This window comes from Ranitomeya imitator, chromosome 2, assembly GCF_032444005.1.
Source record: "Ranitomeya imitator isolate aRanImi1 chromosome 2, aRanImi1.pri, whole genome shotgun sequence".
NCBI lineage: Eukaryota > Metazoa > Chordata > Amphibia > Anura > Dendrobatidae > Ranitomeya > Ranitomeya imitator.
In genome coordinates this window covers 162,373,914-162,397,915 of record NC_091283.1, presented here as the reverse complement: position 1 = coordinate 162,397,915, position 24,002 = coordinate 162,373,914, and the positions used below count along the sequence as shown (strand labels likewise).

The 24,002-nt window shown below is 47.7% G+C and overlaps 1 protein-coding gene across 4 annotated transcripts in view; it reads left to right on the top strand.

Moving 5' to 3' along the window:
• WDR31 (WD repeat domain 31) overlaps positions 1-24,002 on the top strand; it is a 61,132-nt gene that overhangs the window by 25,408 nt on the left and 11,722 nt on the right. Inside the window, exons 1-9 of one of the 4 annotated variants that reach the window (XM_069747729.1) lie at positions 5,735-5,893; positions 8,231-8,341; positions 8,718-8,847; positions 9,601-9,675; positions 9,780-9,924; positions 10,003-10,103; positions 10,262-10,329; positions 11,231-11,372; positions 11,596-11,758. In XM_069747729.1, the coding sequence (XP_069603830.1) occupies positions 5,832-5,893; positions 8,231-8,341; positions 8,718-8,847; positions 9,601-9,675; positions 9,780-9,924; positions 10,003-10,103; positions 10,262-10,329; positions 11,231-11,372; positions 11,596-11,758 (997 nt within the window). In that variant the 5' untranslated portion in view covers positions 5,735-5,831. Of the gene's footprint in view, positions 1-5,734; positions 6,007-6,891; positions 7,089-8,230; positions 8,342-8,717; positions 8,848-9,600; positions 9,676-9,779; positions 9,925-10,002; positions 10,104-10,261; positions 10,330-11,230; positions 11,373-11,595; positions 11,759-24,002 lie in introns of those variants that run through there. The other 3 variants (XM_069747730.1, XM_069747728.1, XM_069747731.1) reach the window with 3 other exon arrangements.

Genomic DNA, 24,002 nt, shown 5'->3' with positions numbered 1-24,002 from the left:
AGTGCTGATAAAAACACATAATAAGAATACAGGATCTGTCAACAACTGCTTACTTATGGTTTCCACATAACAACAATAGAAACAATTCTAACAATGTTGATTCATTAACACAAAATGGTCTCCTACCTTATAATTTAGATACGGTGGTGAACACGTCACCCAGAGAGCTGTATAAATCAGGACAAACGTGTTACACGAGTAATGCCGGTAGAGATGACTACCAAACAAAGATGATCTGCGACACCAGTTGTCACTGGCAGGATCAGTCATCGCTCATGACGATCTGACGAGGAAGGCTTGTCACACTGGTAGGACAGGGAAGCCGTCGCCCTCACATGAAGGGGTGCATGCCACCATCACCCCCCACCCTTACCCACGGCAGGGATGGCTCCAGGCTCATCAGGGCCCTATGGCGGCTCTTCACTTTTGATTTCTCCTTCTCCCCTTCCTAGATGTTCGGCCCATAGCACTTTATGAGGATTGTCTTTTTCGCATGGTACAAGTGTGATACCCCAGGGTCAAGATTGTCACAGTGGCACTGCTTTCCTCATGGGGAGAGTGATGTCACACTTGGAAGCGAAGGAGGATCTTCTCTATCAGGTATACACAAACATGCCAGATGTTCACACTCCAGGCCAGAAGGGGGAGCTCTGATCCAGCTTATGGGTGGATCCCCTATATATATATTCTGGTCTGGAGGGAAAGTTAGAGAGTTAGTGCCAGACAGCAGACTTCTGGTAGAGTCTGAGGCAGAAAGATATGTGAGGGGCCGTGCAGCCAGAGGTGCTGCAGCTCCAGGATTGAGAGAATACCCACATTCTGGTAGCCGGAAGACCGAGGTTGTGTCAGACTCTAGGAGGCACAGCAGAAATGGGCAGGACAGCTGGACTACACGTCACCTGTCCACGCTAATAACCAGGAGACACAGTGGCTCATAGAGCCCGGGTCATGATAGAGACCCTGTAAAAAGGCTTGAGCCATCTGTCATATGGGTGTGTGTTCCACCTTTAAGGAGGACAGAGAGAACTGTGAGGACCTTGACAGAAGCCATAGGCAGTAAGGGACTATAATACCACCGCGCTATGAGGAAGGCTTTTAACTCCACCTGGTAAAGGCGACTCTGAACTTGCTTCCAAGCCGGTCGGACCCTGCCTGTACCTGTGATCTGGTGCCAGGTACGGACTGGGGCTGCCTGCTACCATCAGTAAACCAGGTAAAGAGACTGCAAACCGGTGTCCTCTGTTTCTTACCGCACCACCCACCATCTTCATCTACAAACCCTGGGGACCCAGCTTTACCTGTGGGAAGTTATATCATCTTAGCTGCCATAACATCACCCAGAAGACCCTTTAAGCAGCGTCGGTCCCCACTGACCGAATACCACAGGTGGCGTCACGAACACAAACTTTATTCAAAACCCCTTTAAAGACTTTTCCCTTAACATGGGCACCCACATCCCCTTAAGTACCAGACCCGGTACTGAGTGCCCCGCGGCCCTGGCTGGTGTTCCACAAGCTGCAGTTTTCACAACTACCATTTTGAATCCACTTTCTGATCTCTTTTTGCTTTATATTTTTTAGGAGGCAAAGTGACCAAAAAGCAGTGCAATTGTGATGTTTTTTTTCATTTAGGCATCGACTGAATAAAATACATATGACATTTTATTAGTTCAGATGATTCCGCACGAGGAGGAACCAAATGTGTTCATTAATAAATGTATATTCTGTATTTATGAAAGATGTTATTTTTTTTAAATTACTTTTATTGGTCCCCGTGAGACTTGAGCTGGTGATCACTTGTGATACAATGTAATATTGTAAAATGACTTATCTATGAACCCCAGACACAGGCGGGTACAAACATGGCGGGCACGGGGCTGTGCAGAAAACCCATGGCAACACCATCCGCTCCCCATTTCTAACCGCTTAAATGCTGGTGTCACCATTAACAGCAGTGGACAAGAGTGGTGCTGTTTGTAAAATCACATTCTAGTTTCCTTTTGAAGGGTACTCCCATCATATAAAGTGATGACCCCCGCAGACCCTACAATTGTTTCGGACATCTCCCTTTTTTAAGTTTTCCCTGCACAGCAAGCCTCCCTGACCAATAGGCTACACAAGGAACTGCAGCTGGCGCAATTCACTGGGATAGGGGCTAATGCCCCAGTTTCCCGCACAGGGGCCCCAATTTTAAATGTTGCTGAGAAACATTGGGGTAATAATATAACATTTCTTAGGCCAGATTCGAAGTCATGGTGTATAGCCGGGGCCTGGAGATGAGGAGTCATGGTGTATAGCCAGGGCCTGGAGATGAGGAGTCATGGTGTATAGCCAGGGCCTGGAGATGAGGAGTCATGGTGTATAGCCAGGGCCTGGAGATGAGGAGTCATGGTGTATAGCCAGGGCCTGGAGATGAGGAGTCATGGTGTATAGCCAGGGCCTGGAGATGAGGAGTCATGGTGTATAGCCAGGGCCTGGAGATGAGGAGTCATGTTGAATAGCCAGGGCCTGGAGATGAGGAGTCATGGTGTATAGCCAGAGCCTGGTGATGCAGAATCATGGTGTATAGCCGGGGCCTGGAGATGAGGAGTCATGGTGTATAGCCGGGGCCTGGCGATGCAGAGTCATGGTGTATAGCCAGAGCCTGGTGATGCAGAGTCATGTTGTATAGCCGGGGCCTGGAGATGACGAGTCATGGTATATTGCCGGCGCCTGGAGATGAGGAGTCATGGTATATAGCTGGGGCCTGGAGATGAGGAGTCATGGTGTATAGCCAGGGCCTGGAGATGAGGAGTCATGGTGTATAGCCAGGGCCTGGAGATGAGGAGTCATGGTGTATAGCCAGGGCCTGGAGATGAGGAGTCATGGTGTATAGCCAGGGCCTGGAGATGAGGAGTCATGGTGTATAGCCGGGGCCTGGAGATGAGGAGTCACAGTGTACAGCTGGGGCCTGGCGATGAGGAGTCATGGTGTACAGCTGGGGCCTGGCGATGCGGAGTCATGGTGTATAGCCAGAGCCTGGTGATGCGGAGTCATGGTGTACAGCCGGGGTCTGGCGATGAGGAGTCATGGTGTACAGCTGGGGCCTGGGGATGCGGCGTCATGGTGTACAGCTGGGGCCTGGCGATGCGGAGTCATGGTGTACAGCCGGGGCCTGGAGATGAGGAGTCATGGTGTCTAGCCGGGGCCTGGCGATGAGGAGTCATGGTGTCTAGCCGGGACCTGGCGATGCGGAGTCATGGTGTCTAGCCGGGGCCTGGCGATGCGGAGTCATGGTTTCTAGCCGGGGCCTGGCGATGCAGAGTCATGGTGTATAGCTGGGGCCTGGCGATGTGGAGTCATGGTGTACAGCCGTGGCCTGACGATGAGGAGTCATGGTGTATAGCCGGGGCCTGGCAATGCAGAGTCATGGTGTATAGCCGGGGCCTGGCGATGAGGAGTCATGGTGTCTAGCCGGGGCCTGGCGATGAGGAGTCATGGTGTATAACCGGGAGCTGGCGATGAGGAGTCATGGTGTCTAGCCAGGGCCTGGCGATGAGGAGTCATGGTGTCTAGCCAGGGCCTGGCGATGAGGAGTCATGGTGTATAACTGGGGCCTGGCGATGAGGAGTCATGGTGTCTAGCTAGGGCCTGCCGATGCAAAGTCATGGTGTATAGCTGGGGCCTGGTGATGTGGAGTCATGGTGTATAGCCGGGGCCTGGCGATGCGGAAGAATCATGGTGTATAGCCGTGGCCTGGCAATGCGGAGTCATAGTGTACAGCCGGGGCCTGGCGATGAGGAGTCATTGTGTATAGCCACTGTCTGGCGATGAGGAGTCACGGTGTACAGCTGTGGCCTGGCGATGCGGAGTCATGGTGTACAGCTGGGGCCTGGCGATGCGGAGTCATGGTGTCTAGCCGGGGCCTGGCGATGCGGAGTCATGGTGTATAGCCGGGGCCTGGAGATGAGGAGTCATGGTGTACAGCCGGGGCCTGGCGATGCGGAGTCATGGTGTCTAGCCGAGGCCTGGCGATGCGGAGTAATGGTGTTCAGCTGGGGCCTGGCGATGCGGAGTCATGGTGTACAGCTGGGGCCTGGAGATGCAGAGTCATGGTGTCTAGCTGGGGCCTGGAGATGAGGAGTCATGGTGTCTAGCTGGGGCCTGGCGATGCGGAGTCATGGTGTCTAGCCAGAGCCTGGAGATGAGGAGTCATGGTGTCTAGCCGGGGCCTGGCGATGAGGAGTCATGGTGTCTAGCCGGGACCTGGCGATGCGGAGTCATGGTGTCTAGCCGGGGCCTGGCGATGCGGAGTCATGGTTTCTAGCCGGGGCCTGGCGATGCAGAGTCATGGTGTATAGCTGGGGCCTGGCGATGTGGAGTCATGGTGTACAGCCGTGGCCTGACGATGAGGAGTCATGGTGTATAGCCGGGGCCTGGCAATGCAGAGTCATGGTGTATAGCCGGGGCCTGGCGATGAGGAGTCATGGTGTCTAGCCGGGGCCTGGCGATGAGGAGTCATGGTGTATAACCGGGAGCTGGCGATGAGGAGTCATGGTGTCTAGCCAGGGCCTGGCGATGAGGAGTCATGGTGTCTAGCCAGGGCCTGGCGATGAGGAGTCATGGTGTATAACTGGGGCCTGGCGATGAGGAGTCATGGTGTCTAGCCAGGGCCTGCCGATGCAAAGTCATGGTGTATAGCTGGGGCCTGGTGATGTGGAGTCATGGTGTATAGCCGGGGCCTGGCGATGCGGAAGAATCATGGTGTATAGCCGTGGCCTGGCAATGCGGAGTCATAGTGTACAGCCGGGGCCTGGCGATGAGGAGTCATTGTGTATAGCCACTGTCTGGCGATGAGGAGTCACGGTGTACAGCTGTGGCCTGGCGATGCGGAGTCATGGTGTACAGCTGGGGCCTGGCGATGCGGAGTCATGGTGTCTAGCCGGGGCCTGGCGATGCGGAGTCATGGTGTATAGCCGGGGCCTGGAGATGAGGAGTCATGGTGTACAGCCGGGGCCTGGCGATGCGGAGTCATGGTGTCTAGCCGAGGCCTGGCGATGCGGAGTAATGGTGTTCAGCTGGGGCCTGGCGATGCGGAGTCATGGTGTACAGCTGGGGCCTGGAGATGCAGAGTCATGGTGTCTAGCTGGGGCCTGGAGATGAGGAGTCATGGTGTCTAGCCGAGGCCTGGAGATGCAGAGTCATGGTGTCTAGCTGGGGCCTGGAGATGAGGAGTCATGGTGTCTAGCTGGGGCCTGGCGATGCGGAGTCATGGTGTCTAGCCGAGGCCTGGAGATGCAGAGTCATGGTGTCTAGCTGGGGCCTGGAGATGAGGAGTCATGGTGTCTAGCCGGGGCCTGGCGATGCGGAGTCATGGTGTCTAGCCGAGGCCTGGAGATGCAGAGTCATGGTGTCTAGCCGAGGCCTGGAGATGCAGAGTCATGGTGTCTAGCCGAGGCCTGGAGATGAGGAGTCATGGTGTCTAGCCGAGGCCTGGAGATGAGGAGTCATGGTGTCTAGCTGGGGCCTGGCGATGCGGAGTCATGGTGTCTAGCCGGGGCCTGGCGATGCGGAGTCATGGTGTCTAGCCGGGGCCTGGTGCACACGCTTGGCAACGTATTGCCATGGAGATCTAAGTATATGGACTAAGTCTTCAATGCCCTTAGGCACCAATCAGATTTTAGCTCACATTTTTCAACCCCCCCTTGGGCACATGAAATCAGAATCTGATTGGCTGCCACGTAAATCTCCCCTTTGTGCTGGCTGAGCAGAGTTCTTAGCTTGTGTGGTGTTTTTTTTCAGGTCAGGGGTGTAATAGCCAATAGGACAGGACTCTGGTGAGAGCGACACCGTATGGGCCTCGGGGTACAAGGGGAGGAACCAAAGCGTTGGACTCTGCGGGGAGGCTTTTCCAGGTAACACTCGGTCCCTGGTAACCGGCGCCGCGTTGCTAAGCAGCAGGGAGTCGGCAGCAAAAGGTGGCGGGAGGATGAAGCAGCCCCGGGGGCGGCAGGAGGAGCTGTGAGGGGTAACTTCCCTTCCTTTATGTGTATAGTGTGTGACTACGACCCTCAGCATCCCGGCCTCGGTGGTTGCGGTGGGCGTTCTCTCATATTTACACGTCAGATGTGTCTGCTCTCTCACACCGGTTCCTATTTTCTGTGTATCCTATATATAATGGCCTCTTCTGCGCCATATTGTATCTGCACGTGACGTCATGTTCGCAGTCGTTCCTGCAGTCATATATTCAGGGCGATTGTGTGGCGAAATATGGCTGCCAGCGAAACGGAAATGAATAGCGCACGGTGCTGCAACCACAGCGGGCAACTCTTAAAAAGCCGTGTTTTTGCGACTTGTTTGCGGCGGTTGCAATGCCATCCTGTCTGCTGCGTTTCGCTGGCCCATAGGAATGGGTTAGGGTACGTGCCCACGATCAGTAACACTGCGGGTATGACACTGTGTATTAATGCAGCGTCCAGATGTTACAGCATAGTGGATGGGATTTCAAGAAATTGCCTGTGGATCACCCGCGGAGACGGACATGCGATGCTTCTCTCCAGACTGCAGCACATCAATTTGTGTCGCGGAGACGCTCAGTCTCCACAAGAGAAATTACACAATAGAATGTACTGGATGCGGTGAATCCACACGATTCAGTGAACACATGCGAAATCACCTGCGTTCAATAGACGGCAGCGCTTTGGACGGAGCGGAATGTGTTGCATCCAAAGTGCTGCTGCTGCCGCATCATGTGCCCCCGGCCTTAGTGCCATCTCGGGCCGCAGCCGGAGGATAAATGCCGCTCCCCATAGAGATCTTGCTCCTTGCTGTTCTCCACTTAAATTGACCACGAGTTGTTTTTTTGTTTGTTTACAGGTTGCGGTTATTTATTAGGTCTAGGACACATCGCACATGATGGGAGTTGTGTGGCCCTAGACTCAGGATAAGGCCTGACGGTGCGGTTGCGGCCGACCCACCTTCCCTATGGCAATAGTCTGTTGCCACGCTGTCACCGTCTGGCCAAGTCCTTTCTATGCTTGTTGTTACAATGTACCATTTCGGTGTCTTCCCGTGTAGCAGAGGGGCCGTAGTGCCCCCGTCAGGGACCAGGTACGACTTCTTCCTCTACTCCATCTGCACTCTCCATATTTTCAGACTATGTCCTCTCATAGAAGCGATTTCTGCACTTTTAGGGAATTGCTAATTAAGCAATGGGAGCATGTTTAAGCAGATCATTGTGACTTCGGTGCCCCCTAGAGGAGTGAAGTGTCAGCTGCCCCTTTGCTAGTGTTTTTATCCAGCTTTAAATCTTGTTCTTTAAGCCAAGCTACTCCTCCCTGTTATCAGCCAGGCTGACTGTAGTCTTCACATGTATGCTAGACTAAACATCCAGACACCCCCCCCATCCTCCCGTTCATAAACCATTTATGTCCAATGCTGAGAACCCCCCCCCCCCCTCCAGAGAAGCCTCCATCATATGCTGTGACCGATCTCACTCCCGAGGCTTATTATACGTTGCTGACTATTGGCTGTGGCCCTTTTAAATCCATGTCCTCGGCCTTATGACACGGTGTAAGTACCTCAGGCCACACTGGACCCTCCTCTCCCCTTAGCGGGCATGCTGGTAGGGTTGCATCAGTCGGACTGACACCCCTTATCCTAATAAGATTTGCCATCTCCCTTGGAGACTTAATGCCAAGAATCAGGACAGGTGAGCAGGCGCCACATTTTCCTTTCTCCTCTGTAATAATTCTTTGCAAGATCACTAAGAGACCCCCTCCGAATATGAAGGAAGACAGATAGATAGATAGATAAACAATCTATCTATCTATCTATCTTACCCCAGTAATAAATATATTGGTGATGTTACAAATCCGTGGCTCTTCTCCTCCACTGACGTTGATTTCTAGGAGGCACATTCTTACTTCAGCATTGAAGATGAGGGGTCCCTTGTATTTTTATGCCATGTTAGCAGATGAGTTTTGGGTGAATTTCTGCTTTCACTATTTGATGCAGAAGACGAGAGAAGGGGAAACATTAACATGCTGTACACTTCCTTTTGTTCTTACCCAATCAGTGACTACAGCCTGAGGTCCAGTGATGATTTGAGGGGTTCAGATGGACATCACTATGATCCATGTGTCAGTGCTGATGGGGGAGCATCTATATGTCTATTTCATAGAACGGATGATACCATGACATTAATGATCCCAGATCATCAGATGTTCATTTCTTATCTTTTCTCCTGGCAGGATTCCTGATGTCTGGACCGTTCTTTCTTCGCCTGCTTATTTCATCCCGTCACTGGTTGGGACAATGGGGAAATTCCAGAGTAAAGTCAAGCGGAACAGCTCTAAATACAGGTAAATGTGTTACCAGGAATGGGAAAACCAGAGACCACTGCTCCCTCCCGAGGACAAGCCAAAATGCAGAGGGGAGACTGTGGGGTCTTTAAAGTAATGATGCTGATCCCCCCACACACACACACATGGAAAAGCTTCCATATTTCCTTTTGCTACATTACATTATGGCCCAATGTGCCCCAAAGGTCTTTAGGAGCAACTGTATCTTATTGGTGCTGACGCTGAGGGGAGATCTTGGGTGGGGGCACAGTTAGGTAGTTATGTCTTACTTGCATCCCCCACACTAGTACTGCAGCACTCTGTATACATGGCTCCTCTATAAGCATTATGCATAATCTGTCCTGGTATACATTCACATCATTTCTTCCATGTGCAGGGCTGACAATCACATAGAGGAGAAGTTGCCGGTCCAGACAATCCCGCAGTACAGTCGGGCCCACAATGACGCCGTCACCTACATCGCTGCTCTGAAATCCGACCTCTGCGTGTCAGGTGGCAAAGACAAGGTAAGTACTTAACTGTGAAGTCACTGAGCACTGGATACTGCGGTGGCCCTGCCTTGTAATTAACACAGCAGGGCTCAGATTCCCGCCTGATGATGGGCAGAGGTTAGGCTTGTTCATTGGCAGATCCCAATCATTTCATTGTGAGCTGTATACAATCTACACACTGAACAGACATTTGCCCAATAAAGATCCATATTATTTTCTGTTCAATCCTTTGTTTCCCTGTTACCCAAGATAAGCAGTGGAAATATCTTTTGGCTGTGTATCCCCCTTTTTAGCAAAAGAAAAGACATTCTGCTGAGTCGATCATGTGTGCTAAAAGGGTTCGACCACAATAAGAAAACCATGGCTGCTAACTGATGAAAACAGCCCCACACCTGCCAGCAAGTTGTGAATGTTATTGCAGCTTTACTGACTTGAATGGAGCTGAGTTGCAGTAGCCGGGACACATCACATTCTGTTTTTGGAAGAAAGCAGCCATGTTTTTCTGATCTAGGGCAGCCCCTTTAATAGGAGCAGGGGTGATATTTGCTGGCTGAATGTACAGCTAAGGTACGTGTTGTGCCTTGTGCACAGAAATGCTTTCCCCTCCCGTCCCCTTTGGACATTGTACATGCATCACTTTGCCCCACTGCATCGTGGTCATACCATTTGCATGGGTATGACGACAGTTTCTCAATCACCAGGGTCTGGACGTATCTCAGCTTGCTAAATTTGGGGGCAATGTGTAACTGATGCTTTACTATCTTGCAGGCTGTGGTTTTGTCCAATTGGAGAACGGGTAGTGCCTTGAAGAGGTTTGTGGGTCACGAGCGAGAGGTGTCTAAGGTAATTCTGTGCCTATGGAGCGAGATGTGGAAAGCACACATCATATCCACACTGGTGAGAGTACAGATGTGTACATTGGGTCGTTTCATGTGTCCACCATACAGATTGCCTGCGTCTTCGGATCCAACCGCATCTTCAGCGCCTCTCGTGATAAGTCCGTCCTCATGTGGGATCTGGACTGTAAGGCTGGTAGTGCCCAGAAGTTCATCGGGCATCACTTAATTGTCACTGGATTGGCAGTGAGCCCCGGTCTGTACTCGCTCATTCACAATGTTATTCTTATGCTTATATTAGTTGTCACCATCTTTGACTTTCTGTCGCTTGTAGATTGTGCCAAGATGGTGACAGGGTCTCGAGACAACACCCTGTGTAAATGGGATGTGGAGTCCGGGCAGTGTCTGCTCAAAGCTGCCGTGTCCAGAAATCTGGTAAGTTCAGTCCTGTGTTGTAGACTGGACTGAGGTGCTGCAGAAAATAACTGTACAGATGGCAGTGGAAATCTTAATTATTTCAGTATTCAGCATCATGTCCTTCGGACAGGCTGTCACTGTGTGCAAGATCCTGACCTCGACGCTCTGCCCTGTAGGTAACGCACTTATGCTGGCTTCCTGGAGAGTCGTACATCGTCCAGACCTCAGAGGATAAAAGCACCCGGTCAGTAATTCATGTGTACGTAATAGGATGTGATGTCTCACCATGTACAAGCATTATATGTCTGATAAACAGGCAGACTTCAGATCCAGCGATGACCTGCTGGAAGGCCAGGAACTGTGCAGAAAACAGGGATCTGGGTGCTTATCCCACACCACTGAGGTCTCACTCAATTTGTCAGAAAAGAGGTCCAATTGGATGCCTAAATCAATACACCCCCTGTTACTAGTAAAAAAGAAAAAAAAAAAAAAAGTTTCCTCCTCTTCACTTTCCTACTTGTCAGAGTAGACCCCTCTATGTCCCCAGTGGTACCAGCGGGACCCCTCTACTTGGCCAGTGGTCGCAGAGGGACCCCTCTACTTCGTCAGTGGTCGCAGCGGGACCCCTCTTCTTCCCCAGTGGTCGCAGCGGGACCCCTCTTCTTCCCCAGTGGTCGCAGCGGGACCCCTCTTCTTCCCCAGTGGTCGCAGCGGGACCCCTCTTCTTCCCCAGTGGTCGCAGCGGGACCCCTCTTCTTCCCCAGTGGTCGCAGCGGGACCCCTCTTCTTCCCCAGTGGTCGCAGCGGGACCCCTCTACTTCCACAGTGGTCACAGCGGTACCCCTCTACTTCCCCACTGGTCACAGGAGAACAACTGAGTAGTCTCAGAAGTTCTCTCCACTACTCACCAAGCAATGACAGCAACACTCCCTCATATAACCTGACCTTGCTCTCACAGTAGTCACATTTGATTTCCACATTTCCCTGAAGCTCCACCATTGAGAAATGGCAACACCAAGGATGACACCACCCAAGATGGAAATGTCATATGAAGAAAAAACAGCTGTCCTGCACCATTACTAGGAACGTCTATACTAATGTGCTAAACTTCTAAATTCATAATATCATTAATCTTATTTACCCAGTGTATGGGACACCCGTGACCTGCAGGTGGCGCACACATTCCCCATGAAGCAGTATATACAGATGCACTGTGATGTCAGCGAGGATGGCAACTACTGTGTGACCAGTAGCAATGGGTTCAGTGGCCAGGGATGTGAAGCTACGGTGAGACATTATACGGTGGACTGGGGGGTGTTGTACTTCACATATGATTGGCTCTTTGAGATCAGTGGCTTTCAGAGATTTTACTGTATGCACCTCTCTATGCAGGATCATGCACACCACTAAGCCTTGCCATCGCTTGAAATGGATGGCAACAAAGAGCCATAGGTTTTAGTCAACAGCACAGCTTTTGAAGTCAAACTAAACTTTACTGTCCTATTCACAGCTGTGGGACCTCAGGAAGACTAAAGACATAGTGTGCGAGTATAAGGGACACCTACAAAGCACCACCTCCTGCGTTTTCCTTCCGATAGGTACCTGCGACACCCCACTGATGGCCACTGCATCACATGACTGCACGGTGAAGATTTGGGAGCGAGATACTGCTGGTATGTGATCAGTCTATAGTACTCTTTGAAGGATGGGGAGATTTATTGATAGCTTACAATCCTCCCGAAAACATGCAGCCGTAACTGGACACCTGGCTCAGCAGGCGGTCAGTTTATTGGCTTCAAAGAAGGAACTCACCCCCCCCCCCCCTGCAAGCAACTAGCTTGTACAGGAAGACTCCCTGTGGATCCAAACCATGCGGTCTAACTGCTTTGTTTGGGCAGCTTGGATTTCATAGGGAGAGTATGGACTTACTGTATGTCCTAGCCACATACCAGTTACATTTTTGAGTTCTCTGGAAGGGGCCGAACACCTTCCAGGGTCTCAAGCCATTTTAGCACCCTAGGGAGGGGAGATATGTAGATTGGCTAGTAGGAACCAGACAGCAAAGATGTCTTTAATCTCAACGCGTAGCACGGGCCCGGCTGGAACCAATGGCGCCAAAACTGCCTCCCTAGGACTGTCCATTAAGCAGTTGAGACCCATCTTAGGTTTTTGAGTTTTTAGCTGCTAGAGGAAAGGGGAGGGGATTTAGGTTCAGCCCAGAGGGCAGAGGGGAGTGACCCAAAGGGGATAAAGGCTAGTGTAAGGCCATGTGGTCTCTTTCTCTGGTATGCTTGCTGTTCACTTCGAAAGTGGGGGCCACGTCGAGTAACATGCTGTGAAGGGACTAGGAAACAGCTGGCAGTCCATGCTCCCTGCAGCCTAGCGCTCACATGATCGAACATCAAACCGGTAATTGACATGATCCATCAGCTTATATCTGTTGTACTTCACGTGTATTTGAATATCTGACCATTGTATATGTGTAACCATTGTGTATATAGTGTATTGTCTTCTGTGCCCTTAAGGCAATGAAATAGATAATTTAACCTTTAGCTGCTGTTTTATCTCGATCCACAAGTCCATGTTCTTGGCTTAACTTTCCATTCTACCGGGGCTGGTTTCCGGCCCCATATAACCCCGTTAAGGTACAGGACATAGGGGCCTCTCAGCCTGTCAGGGTTGTGGGCGAGTGTGGTGCCACGTCAGTGACTACATGGGCCACATCCTCTAACTCCCCATGCCTCCCTGGGCCCGTGTTGACTGGGGGGGTGTGTGTAAAACTGTACCAAGCTGACTTTACGTGTCCCAAGTGGGTGCGCAACGTTACGTTGGTGATAGTGGGGAGACTGCATTATGTGATCCTTCTGACGTAATAGTGATGTCAGACAAGTGGCGGATTCGTCACGTGGCAGTGGTGGGATTCTACGTGATCTCCCTGGTGACAGCCTTCACACACTTTATGACTTATGTGGTAAGTGAGGCTACATTGCTAGCATGTACCTTCACTTTATAATTGCTGGGTTCTGACCCTGATAATAAAGGGGCTGCAGCACTGATTTATATCTGCAGACCCTTCTAAATGGAATTATATACTTAACAAAAAAGTGTGAAACAACTGAAATTCTGTCTTATATTCTAGGTTCTTCAAAGTAGCCACCTTTTGCTTTGATGACCGCTTTGCACACTCTTGGCATTCTCTTGATGAGCTTCAAGAGGTAGTCACCGGGAATGGTTTTCACTTCACAGGTGTGCCCTGTCAGGTTTAATAAGTAGGATTTCTTGCCTTATAAATGGGGTTTGGGCCATCAGTTGTGTTGTGCAGAAGTCTGGTGGATACACAGCTGATAGTCCTACTGAATATACTGTTAGAATTTGTATTACGGCAAGAAAAAGGCAGCTAAGTAAAGAAAAACGAGTAGCCATCATTACTTTAAGAAATGAAGGTCAGTCAGTCTGAAAAATTGGGAAAACTTTGAAAGTGTCCCCAAGTGCAGTGGCAAAAACCATCAAGCGCTACAAAGAAACTGGCTCACATGAGGACCGCCCCATGAAAGGAAGACCAAGAGTCACCTCTGCTTCTGAGGATAAGTTTATCCGAGTCGCCAGCCTCAGAAATCGCAGGTTAACAACCGCTCAGATTAGAGACCAGGTCAGTGCCACACAGAGTTCTAGCAGCAGACACATCTCTACAACAACTGTTAAGAGAAGACATTTTGTGCAGCAGGCCTTCATGGTAAAATAGCTGCTAGGAAACCACTGGTAAGGACAGGCAACAAGCAGAAGAGGCTTGTTTGGGCTAAAGAACACAAGGAATGGACATGAGACCAGTGGAAATCTGTGCTTTGGTCTGATGAGTCCAAATTTGAGATCTTTGGTTCCAATCACTGTGTCTTTGTGCGACACAGAAAAGGTGAACGGATGGACTCTACATGCCTGGTTCCCACCGTGAAGCATGGAGGAGGAGGTGTGATGGTGTGGGGGTGCTTTGCTGGTGACACTGTTGGGGATTTATTCAAAATTGAAGGCATACTGAACCAGCATGGCTACCTGTTATGATCCGGTGACCTTGGAGCTGCATGAGAACTTTCACTGGAGAAAGTGGCCACTATACTGACTGCAATCCTGAACTTAACACCGCAACTAGAAGTAGCCGTGGAGTGTACCTAACACACCTAGACACCTCGTCACAGCCAGAGGACTAAATACCCCTAAAGATGGAAATTGGAATACTATCTTGCCTCAGAGAAAATCCCCAAAGGATAGACAGCCCCCCACAAATATTGGCGGTGAGTCGGAGAGGAAAAAACATACACAGGCAGAAAAACAGGATTTAGCACAGGAGGCCACTCTAGCTAGATAGGACAGGATAGGACAGAGTTCTGTGCGGTCAGTATTAAAACCCTTCAAAACATCCACAGCAGAATATACAAAAAACTTCCTACATCTAACTAAAAGATGTAGGAGCGTAAATCTGCAACTCCAGTGAATCCTACAATCAGAGCAGGAATAAAACTGAAACAAGCACACAGCAGTGTGCCACAGATACAAAAACCAAACACTTATCTTTGCTGAATTTGGCAGCAAGCAGGAGAAGCCAGAAAGTGATCCAACACTCCACAAGGAACATTGACAACTGGCAAGGGCTAAAGGATCCTGCACACCTAAATATCCCAGTCAGAATTGTAATCATCCGATACACCTGGCCAGGACTGCGAGTCAGAGACAACTGCATTCCCACCTACAACCACTGGAGGGAACCCAAGAGCAGAATTCACAACAGCTACCACAGCATCTTGCAGCAGCATGCTATTCCATCCGGTTTGCGTTTAGTTGGACCATCATTTACTTTTCAACAGGACAATGACCCCAAACACACCTCCAGGCTGTATAAGGGCTATTTGACCAAGAAGGAGAGTGATGGGTGCTACGCCAGATGACCTGGCCTCTACAGTCACCAGACCTGAACCCAATCGAGATGGTTTGGGGTGAGCTGGACCGCAGAGTGAAGGCAAAAGGGCCAACAAGTGCAAAGCATCTCTGGGAACTCCTTCAAGATTGTTGGAAGACCATTCCCGGTGACTACCTCTTGAAGCTCATCAAGAGAATACCAAGAGTGTGCAAAGCAGTCATCAAAGCAAAAGGTGGCTATTTTGAAGAACCTAGAATAGAAGACATAATTTCAGTTGTTTCACACTTTTTTGTTAAGTATATAATTCCACATGTGTTAATTCATAGTTTTGATGCCTTCAGTGTGAATGTACAATTTTCATAGTCATGAAAATACAGAAAAATCTTTAAATGAGAAAGTGTGTCCAAACTATTGGTCTGTCGTGTGTGTATGTATGTATGTGTGTATATATATATATATATATATATATATATATATATATATATATATATATATATATATATATATATATATATATATATATATATATATGTATGTGTATATACAGTTAAGTCCATATATATTTGGACAGAGACAACATTTTTCTAATTTTGGTTATAGACATTACCACAATGAATTTTAAACAAAACAATTCAGATGCAGTTGAAGTTCAGACTTTCAGCTTTCATTTGAGGGTATCCACATTAAAATTGGATGAAGGGTTTAGGAGTTTCAGCTCCTTAACATGTGCCACCCTGTTTTTCAAGGGGCCAAAAGTAATTGGACAGATTCAATATTTTTAAATAAAATGTTCATTTTTAGTACTTGGTTGAAAACCCTTTGTTGGCAATGACTGCCTGAAGTCTTGAACTCATGGACATTACCAGACGCTGTGTTTCCTCCTTTTTGATGCTCTGCCAGGCCTTCACTGCGGTGGTTTTCAGTTGCTGTTTGTTTGTGGGCTTTTCTGTCTGAAGTTTAGTCTTTAACAAGTGAAATGCATGCTCAATTGGGTTGAGATCAGGTGACTGACTTGGCCATTCAAGAATATTCCACTTCTTTGCGTTAATAAACTCCTGGGTTGCTTTGGTTTTATGTTTTGGGTCATTGTCCATCTGTAGTATGAAACGACGACCAATCAGTTTTGCTGCATTTGGCTGGATCTGAGCGCACAGTATGTCTCTGAATACCTCAGAATTCATTCGGCTGGTTCTGTCCTGTGTCACATCATCAATAAACACTAGTGACCCAGTGCCACTGGCAGCCATGCATGCCCAAGCCATCACACTGCCTCCGCCGTGTTTTACAGATGATGTGGTATGCTTTGGATCATGAGCTGTACCACGCCTTCGCCATACTTTTCTCTTTCCATCATTCTGGTAGAGGTTGATCTTGGTTTCATCTGTCCAAAGAATGTTCTTCCAGAACTGTGCTGGCTTTTTTAGATGTTTTTAGCAAAGTCCAGTCTAGCCTTTTTATTCTTGATGCTTATGAGTGGCTTGCACCATGCAGTGAACCCTCTGTATTTACTTTCATGCAGTCTTCTCTTTATAGTAGATTTGGATATTGATACGCCGACCTCCTGGAGAGTGTTGTTCACTTGGTTGGCTGCTTTGAAGGGGTTTTGTCTTCATCATGGAGATTATTCTGCGATCATCCACCACTGTTGTCTTCCGTGGGCGCCCAGGTCTTTTTGCATTGATGAGTTCGCCAGTGCTTTCTTTCTCAGGATGTACCAAATTGTAGATTTTGCCACTGCTAATATTGTAGCAATTTTGGGGCAGCTCATACTTGGGAAATTGGATTCTTTAAGAAATGATGAGCCACATGATGGGAGATTGTATTAAAATATTGAGTTGGAATGTGAGAGGTCTGGCGGATAAAACACGGCGGGCGGCAAGTCTGCAGTATGTCTGAGAACAGAAGGTCTCAATGATATGCCTGCTGGAGACACATTTAGTGCGGGAGAGGGTGAACATATTGAATAGGCGCTGGATACAGAGGGCGTATCATTCTACTTTCTCGACGTATTCTAGGGGTGTGTCTGTGTTAATACCTGCGGGGGTGCAGTATGAGGAGGTAATGGTAAAAGAGGATGTCGATGGTCAGTATGTGGTGGTGAAATGTAAAATGAATGGAGTATTGATGTGTATAGTGGCAATGTATATTCTGCCCCCATACTCAAGCAAGAAGATAAGAGAGGTGCTGGAGAGGGTAGAGCGCTGGGGACCGTTACCATTACTAATTATCGGCGACCTTAATAATATATGTGATGACTTTTGGGATAAGAACAAAAACCTCCAGAATAGGACTGCGGGACATATCACTACGTTTGGGACTTATGTCGGGGAAGTGGGCATGGTTGATTTATGGAGAGTTAGGCATATCGGGGAAAGGGCGTATTCATGCTACTCACCAGCTCATGGTACGCTGTCTAGGATTGATCTGGCACTGGGTAACCGATTACTAGATACGATGGTAGGGGAGGTGAGATATTTACCTAGGGCTCTCTCAGACCATAGTCCAGTTGAAGTGGAATTTCGATCAGTGGGGACACGGAACGGGAGCAGAAGGGAGTGGAAAATTCACCCTAATTGGCTACACAGTATAGACTTGGAGAAGATTAAGAAGGAATTGGTGGAATTTTTTGAGATAAATGAGGGTAGCATAGATGGGCTTACTGTGTGGGAAGCCATGAAAGCGTACTTGAGAGGGCTGTTGTTTAGGGATATTAGCAGGTGTAAGCGGAAATCGAGAGAGGCAGAGAGGCTGGCGATAGATGGGCTGAGGGTGGCTGAAGATGAGATGGTAATAATGGGTACTTTGGAGGCTGGGAGGAGGTTAAAGGCAGCTCAAAGCCAGCTAGAGGAGGTCTTGCTGAGTAAGGCTGAAAGGAAGAGGGAATTCATGAATTTGGCCTATTACCAGGAGGGTGAATCAGTGGGTCATTTGCTGTCGCTGGTGGCATCTGCCCAGAGAAATACTTCCTTTGTTCACTCTTTGGTGACTGGGAGTGGTGTTGCTGTTTCTGAGACTTCAGAGATTTTGGAGACTTTTGCAGATTTTTACGCAGCCTTATACTCCTCTCGGGTAGATGGGTCAATGGAGGACACGGTGGCGTTCCTTGAGGAGTTGGAGCTCCCGAGGCTGAGTGACACAGCTAGGGAGGATTTGGAGGCTCCCATTACGGAGGAGGAACTGGGACGGGCATTGCAGTCGATGGCTAATGGGAAGGCGCCTGGCGTAGACGGATTTCCTGACGAAATTTATAAAAGCTTGGGGGAAGTGTTGATCCCTAAATTGAAGGCGGTCTTGGAAGAGGCTACGAATGGTGGAAGGCTACCGGCATCTATGCGGGAGGCCACAATAGTGGTGATTCCAAAGGAGGGGAAAGACCCGACACAGCCGGATTCATATCGGCCAATTTCTTTGCTTACTATCGACGTTAAACTCCTGGCTAAGGTGTTGGCGATGAGGTTGACAAGTGTTATTTCTGGCCTGATACACTCAGACCAGTCTGGCTTTATGCCTGATAGGTCAACTGCGATTAATCTACGAAGGCTGTATATGAACTTGCAACTCAAAGCCGATAACTGTGGCCAGAGAGTTATTGCATCTTTAGACGCTCACAAGGCGTTCGATAGTGTGGAGTGGGGGTATCTCTGGCAGGTGTTGCGAAGAATGGGGTTTGGACCGCAGTTCATATCATGGATTCAATTAATGTACTCGATGCCGATGGCCAGGGTTAGGGTAAACGGGGAGTTGTCACGGACCATACAATTGGCTAGAGGGACGAGACAGGGGTGTCCGCTTTCCCCCCTTTTGTTTGATCTGGCGGTGGAACCACTGGCCGCTACGCTTCGACAGTCTGATGAGATGACGGGGTTTAAATATGGGGTGATTGAAGAAAGGGTGGCGTTGTATGCGGATGATATTTTGTTGTTTCTGGCTGACCCGGTTGCATCCTTGGAGGGAGCCATTGGGATTATTGAACGATTCGGATCAGTGTCGGGACTTAGGATAAATTGGAGTAAGTCTACCTTGTTTAAGGTGGACGATGTGGATGGGGAGCCATTGGAGGACGGGCGACTGGAGGTGACGAGTAAATTTAAGTACCTGGGAATATGGGTATCTATGCCGGTCACTGACTATATACATGAGAATCTGACTCCAATCTTGGGTGCCCTCAAGGCAAAAGCGGATGCATGGCTTAAGCTACATTTGTCTGTGGTAGGCAGGGTGAATCTTATCAAAATGATTCTGATGCCGAAAATATTGTATATTCTTCACAATGCGCCGGTTTGGATACCACGTGGGAAATTTAGACAGATCAACTCTCTGTTTAGGAATCTGATATGGGGGAGACAGCATCCGCGTATCAAACTGGAGACACTTCAGCGACCCAAGGATGATGGGGGTCTGGCATTGCCTAACCCTGAGTTGTACTTTCTTGCAGCCCAGAGTCAGCATTTAAGGGGCTGGGCGCATGGGGGGTCATCTGGGGCAGTACAGCGGTTGATGGAGGTGGTGACAAAAAGAAAGTCAGTGGTACAATGTTTGGAGGATGGATCCTTGGAGAGTTTGGGGAAGCTATATCCGACTTTGCTGTTGATACGCAAGCTGTGGAGTAGATTGAGGCACATACGTGGGATCATGGACTTGACTAGATACTCGCCGCTATGGCATAATAACAATCTGAAAGAATTTGAGGCATTGGGGGTACTGATAGAGTGGTTGGGCAAAGGGATTCAGTATGTGTACCAAATAATTGAACAAGGTGAACTGAAATCATTTTCCCAATTGCAGGCGGAATTTGGTCTTGGGTCTGCAGGGGAGTATCAATATTTGCGGATGAGGCATGCCTTTGGAGCTCAGAGTAGGAACGGAGGTATTAGGATTCAAAGGGATATAGTACTGGAGTATGTGTGTAATGATGGGACGACTGGAGGAGTCATATCCACTCTGTACAGGGATCTGTTGCACACTTTTCTATTGGGGTTTCCAATAATGGCAAGAGCTAAATGGGAAAGGGATTTGGGCCCAATAGATAACGAGACTTGGGAGTCGGTGTTGGAATGGATCCCAAGACTGTCGCTGAGTGAACCGTATAGACTGTCACAGCTCTATGTGATACACAGAGTTTATAGGTCTCCGATGGTGCTATATAAGGCAGGATTGCGTAATGACTCTGAATGTCCGAGGTGTAAGTCTACGGATGCAGACATTTTCCATATGATGTGGACATGTCCGAGGTTGGCTGCCTTCTGGGTGGTAGTTTTGAGTCGTATGGAAGGTGCGTATGGATGCACGGTGCCAAGGGATCCAGTTGTCTGTTTGTTGGGATGCGTGGATGAGATTGGAGTGGATAAACACCTAAAGATAGCTATAGCCAGATTGTTGTATATGGCTAGGAAGGTGATAGCTAGAAACTGGATTAGGGAAGAGCCGCCGTCAAGAGGAGAGTTCCTCCAGTATGTGAAACAGGGCCTGACACTAGAAAAAGGGATTTATAAGAAGAAAGGGAAAACTGAAACGTTCAATAAAATGTGGTCTCCATGGATTGCTATGGGATAGTAATGTGAAGTGTGGCTTATACGAATGGTTGAGGGATTAGATACTCTATTGTTTTAATGATGGTAGTAATTAACAAGATGAGCTGCTTTGTGGGGTGGGGGTGGGGGGCTTTGGGATCGAAGGGGGCTGTTTGAAGGGGGAGGGGGGGGAAATACTCTATATTGAAAATGTAAATGTAACATGTTAATTGCCTTGTTATTCTTAATAAAAATTTATTTGAATTAAAAAAAAAAAGCACCAGACCTCAAATCAACTCCAGGCCTTTTATCTGCTTAATTGAGAATGACATAACGAAGGGATTACCCACACCTGTCCATGAAATAGCCTTGGAGTCAATTGTCCAATTACTTTTGGTCCCTTTAAAAACAGGGTGGCACATGTTAAGGAGCTGAAACTCCTAAACCCTTCATCCAATTTTAATGTGGATACCCTCAAATGAAAGCCGAAAGTCTGAACTTCAACTGCATCTGAACTGTTTTGTTCAAAATTCATTGTGGTAATGTCTATAACCAAAAGTAGAAAAATGTTGTCTCTGTCCAAATATATATGGACCTAACTGTATATATATATATATATATATATATATATATATATATATATATATATATATATATAATATATATATATATATATATATATACACACACACACATACACACACACACACATATACATATATATATATATATATATATATATATATATATATATTATACTATATGATTGTCTAAGGGTCACTTTCGTCTGTCTGTCTGTCTGTCACAGATATTCATTGGTCGCAGCCTCTGTCTGTCATGGAAATCCAAGTCGCTGATTGGTCGCGGCAAAACAGCCACGACCAATCAGCGACGGGCACAGTCCGGAAGAAAATGGCCGCTCCTTCCTCCCCGCAGTCACTGCCCGGCGCCCGCATTCTCCCTTCCTGTCAGCTCTCACACAGGGTTAATGGCAGCGTTGACCGCGGTGTAATGCACTCGGTTAATGCTGCTATTAACCCTGTGTGACCAACTTTTTACTATTCATGCGGCCTATGCAGCATGAATAGTAAAAAGATCTAATGTTAAAAAAAATAAAAAATCGTTATACGTTATATACTCATCGTCCGTCGGCCCCTCGGATCCACAACAGGCATTTCACGCTCGCGATGCTTCGGTAACCGGTCCATGCTGCGATCTCGCGAGATGATGACGTAGCGGTCTCGTGAGACCGCTACGTCATCATCTCGCGAGACCGCAATGCACTCTTGGGAACGGAGCGCTCGAGGACCATCGGTAACCGGCCGCTTCGATCGGAAGGCTCCTGAAGGTGAGTATGTAACTATTTTTTCTTTTAATTCTTTTTTTAACAGGGATATGGTGCATACTACGTGACTGGCCAATATACTACGTGTCTGTGCTGTATACTACGTGTCTGTGCTGTATACTACGTGTCTGTGCTGTATACTACGTGTCTGTGCTGTATACTACGTGACTGGGCAATATACTATGACTATGTGGCTGGGCAATATACTACGTGGGCATGCATATTCTAGAATACCCGATGCGTTAGAATCGGGCCACCATCTAGTATATATATATATATATATATATATATATATATATATATATATATATATATATATATATATATATATATATAATTAGTGCCAAGGAAAAATGAACATTGCAAATTGGTAAGTTTTACCCCTCAAATTTGTTACTTTTGGCATAAGGATTCACCATGTAAGATGTGTTGACATTAAATTTAGATTTACCAGTTGCCCAAGGCATGTGAATTGTTCCATGTTTCTCATTTTCCACAATATTGTATACACAATAACCACTCAGTTTGTCATCATATCTTTAACTGGATATACTATTTATAATTCAAAAAGCATAGAATGGCAGTAAGTATACTAGTACAGTAAAATATGCATTACACAATTATGTACATTGTACATGTATCAGTACTTAGTGTAGCAGTCAGTTCAGTTTCTCGCGTAAATATAATTAATATGATCGGTAAACGGCATAACATACCATACATAATGTGGGATATGCATGACGATAAATACTAAACACATTTAAAACTGCAATATGATGTGTCATTAAGCAACCAGTAGATGATAGCTAATCTTAAAAAAAAAAAAATTATAAAATATCTATGACCAAAAAGGAACAAAATTAGGAGGTAAGACCTTCAAAAACTTGCTACTTAATTTTTGCCATGCATTTCCTTGGCATTATATACAGTGGGGCAAAAAAGTATTTAGTCAGTCAGCAATAGTGCAAGTTCCACCACTTAAAAAGATGAGAGGCGTCTGTAATTTACATCATAGGTAGACCTCAACTATGGGAGACAAACTGAGAAAAAAAAATCCAGAAAATCACATTGTCTGTTTTTTTAACATTTTATTTGCATATTATGGTGGAAAATAAGTATTTGGTCAGAAACAAAATTTAATCTCAATACTTTGTAATATATCCTTTGTTGGCAATGACAGAGGTCAAACGTTTTCTGTAAGTCTTCACAAGGTTGCCACACACTGTTGTTGGTATGTTGGCCCATTCCTCCATGCAGATCTCCTCTAGAGCAGTGATGTTTTTGGCTTTTCGCTTGGCAACACGGACTTTCAACTCCCTCCAAAGGTTTTCTATAGGGTTGAGATCTGGAGACTGGCTAGGTCACTCCAGGACCTTGAAATGCTTCTTACAAAGCCACTCCTTCGTTGCCCTGGCGCTGTGCTTTGGATCATTGTCATGTTGAAAGACCCAGCCACATTTCATCTTCAATGCCCTTGCTGATGGAAGGAGGTTTGCACTCAAAATCTCACGATACATGGCCCCATTCATTCTTTCATGTACCCGGATCAGTCGTCCTGGCCCCTTTGCAGAGAAACAGCCCCAAAGCATGATGTTTCCACCACCATGCTTTACAGTAGGTATGGTGTTTGATGGATGCAACTCAGTATTCTTTTTCCTCCAAACACGACAAGTTGTGTTTCTACCAAACAGTTCCAGTTTGGTTTCATCAGATCATAGGACATTCTCCCAAAACTCATCTGGATCATCCAAATGCTCTCTAGCAAACTTCAGACGGGCCCGGACATGTATTGGCTTAAGCAGTGGGACACGTCTGGCACTGCAGGATCTGAGTCCATGGTGGCGTAGTGTGTTACTTATGGTAGGCCTTGTTACATTGGTCCCAGCTCTCTGCAGTTCATTCACTAGGTCCCCCCACGTGGTTCTGGGATTTTTGCTCACCGTTCTTGTGATCATTCTGACCCCACGGGGTGGGATTTTGCGTGGAGCCCCAGATCGAGGGAGATTATCAATGGTCTTGTATGTCTTCCATTTTCTAATTATTGCTCCCACTGTTGATTTCTTCACTCCAAGCTGGTTGGCTATTGCAGATTCAGTCTTCCCAGCCTGGTGCAGGGCTACAATTTTGTTTCTGGTGTCCTTTGACAGCTCTTT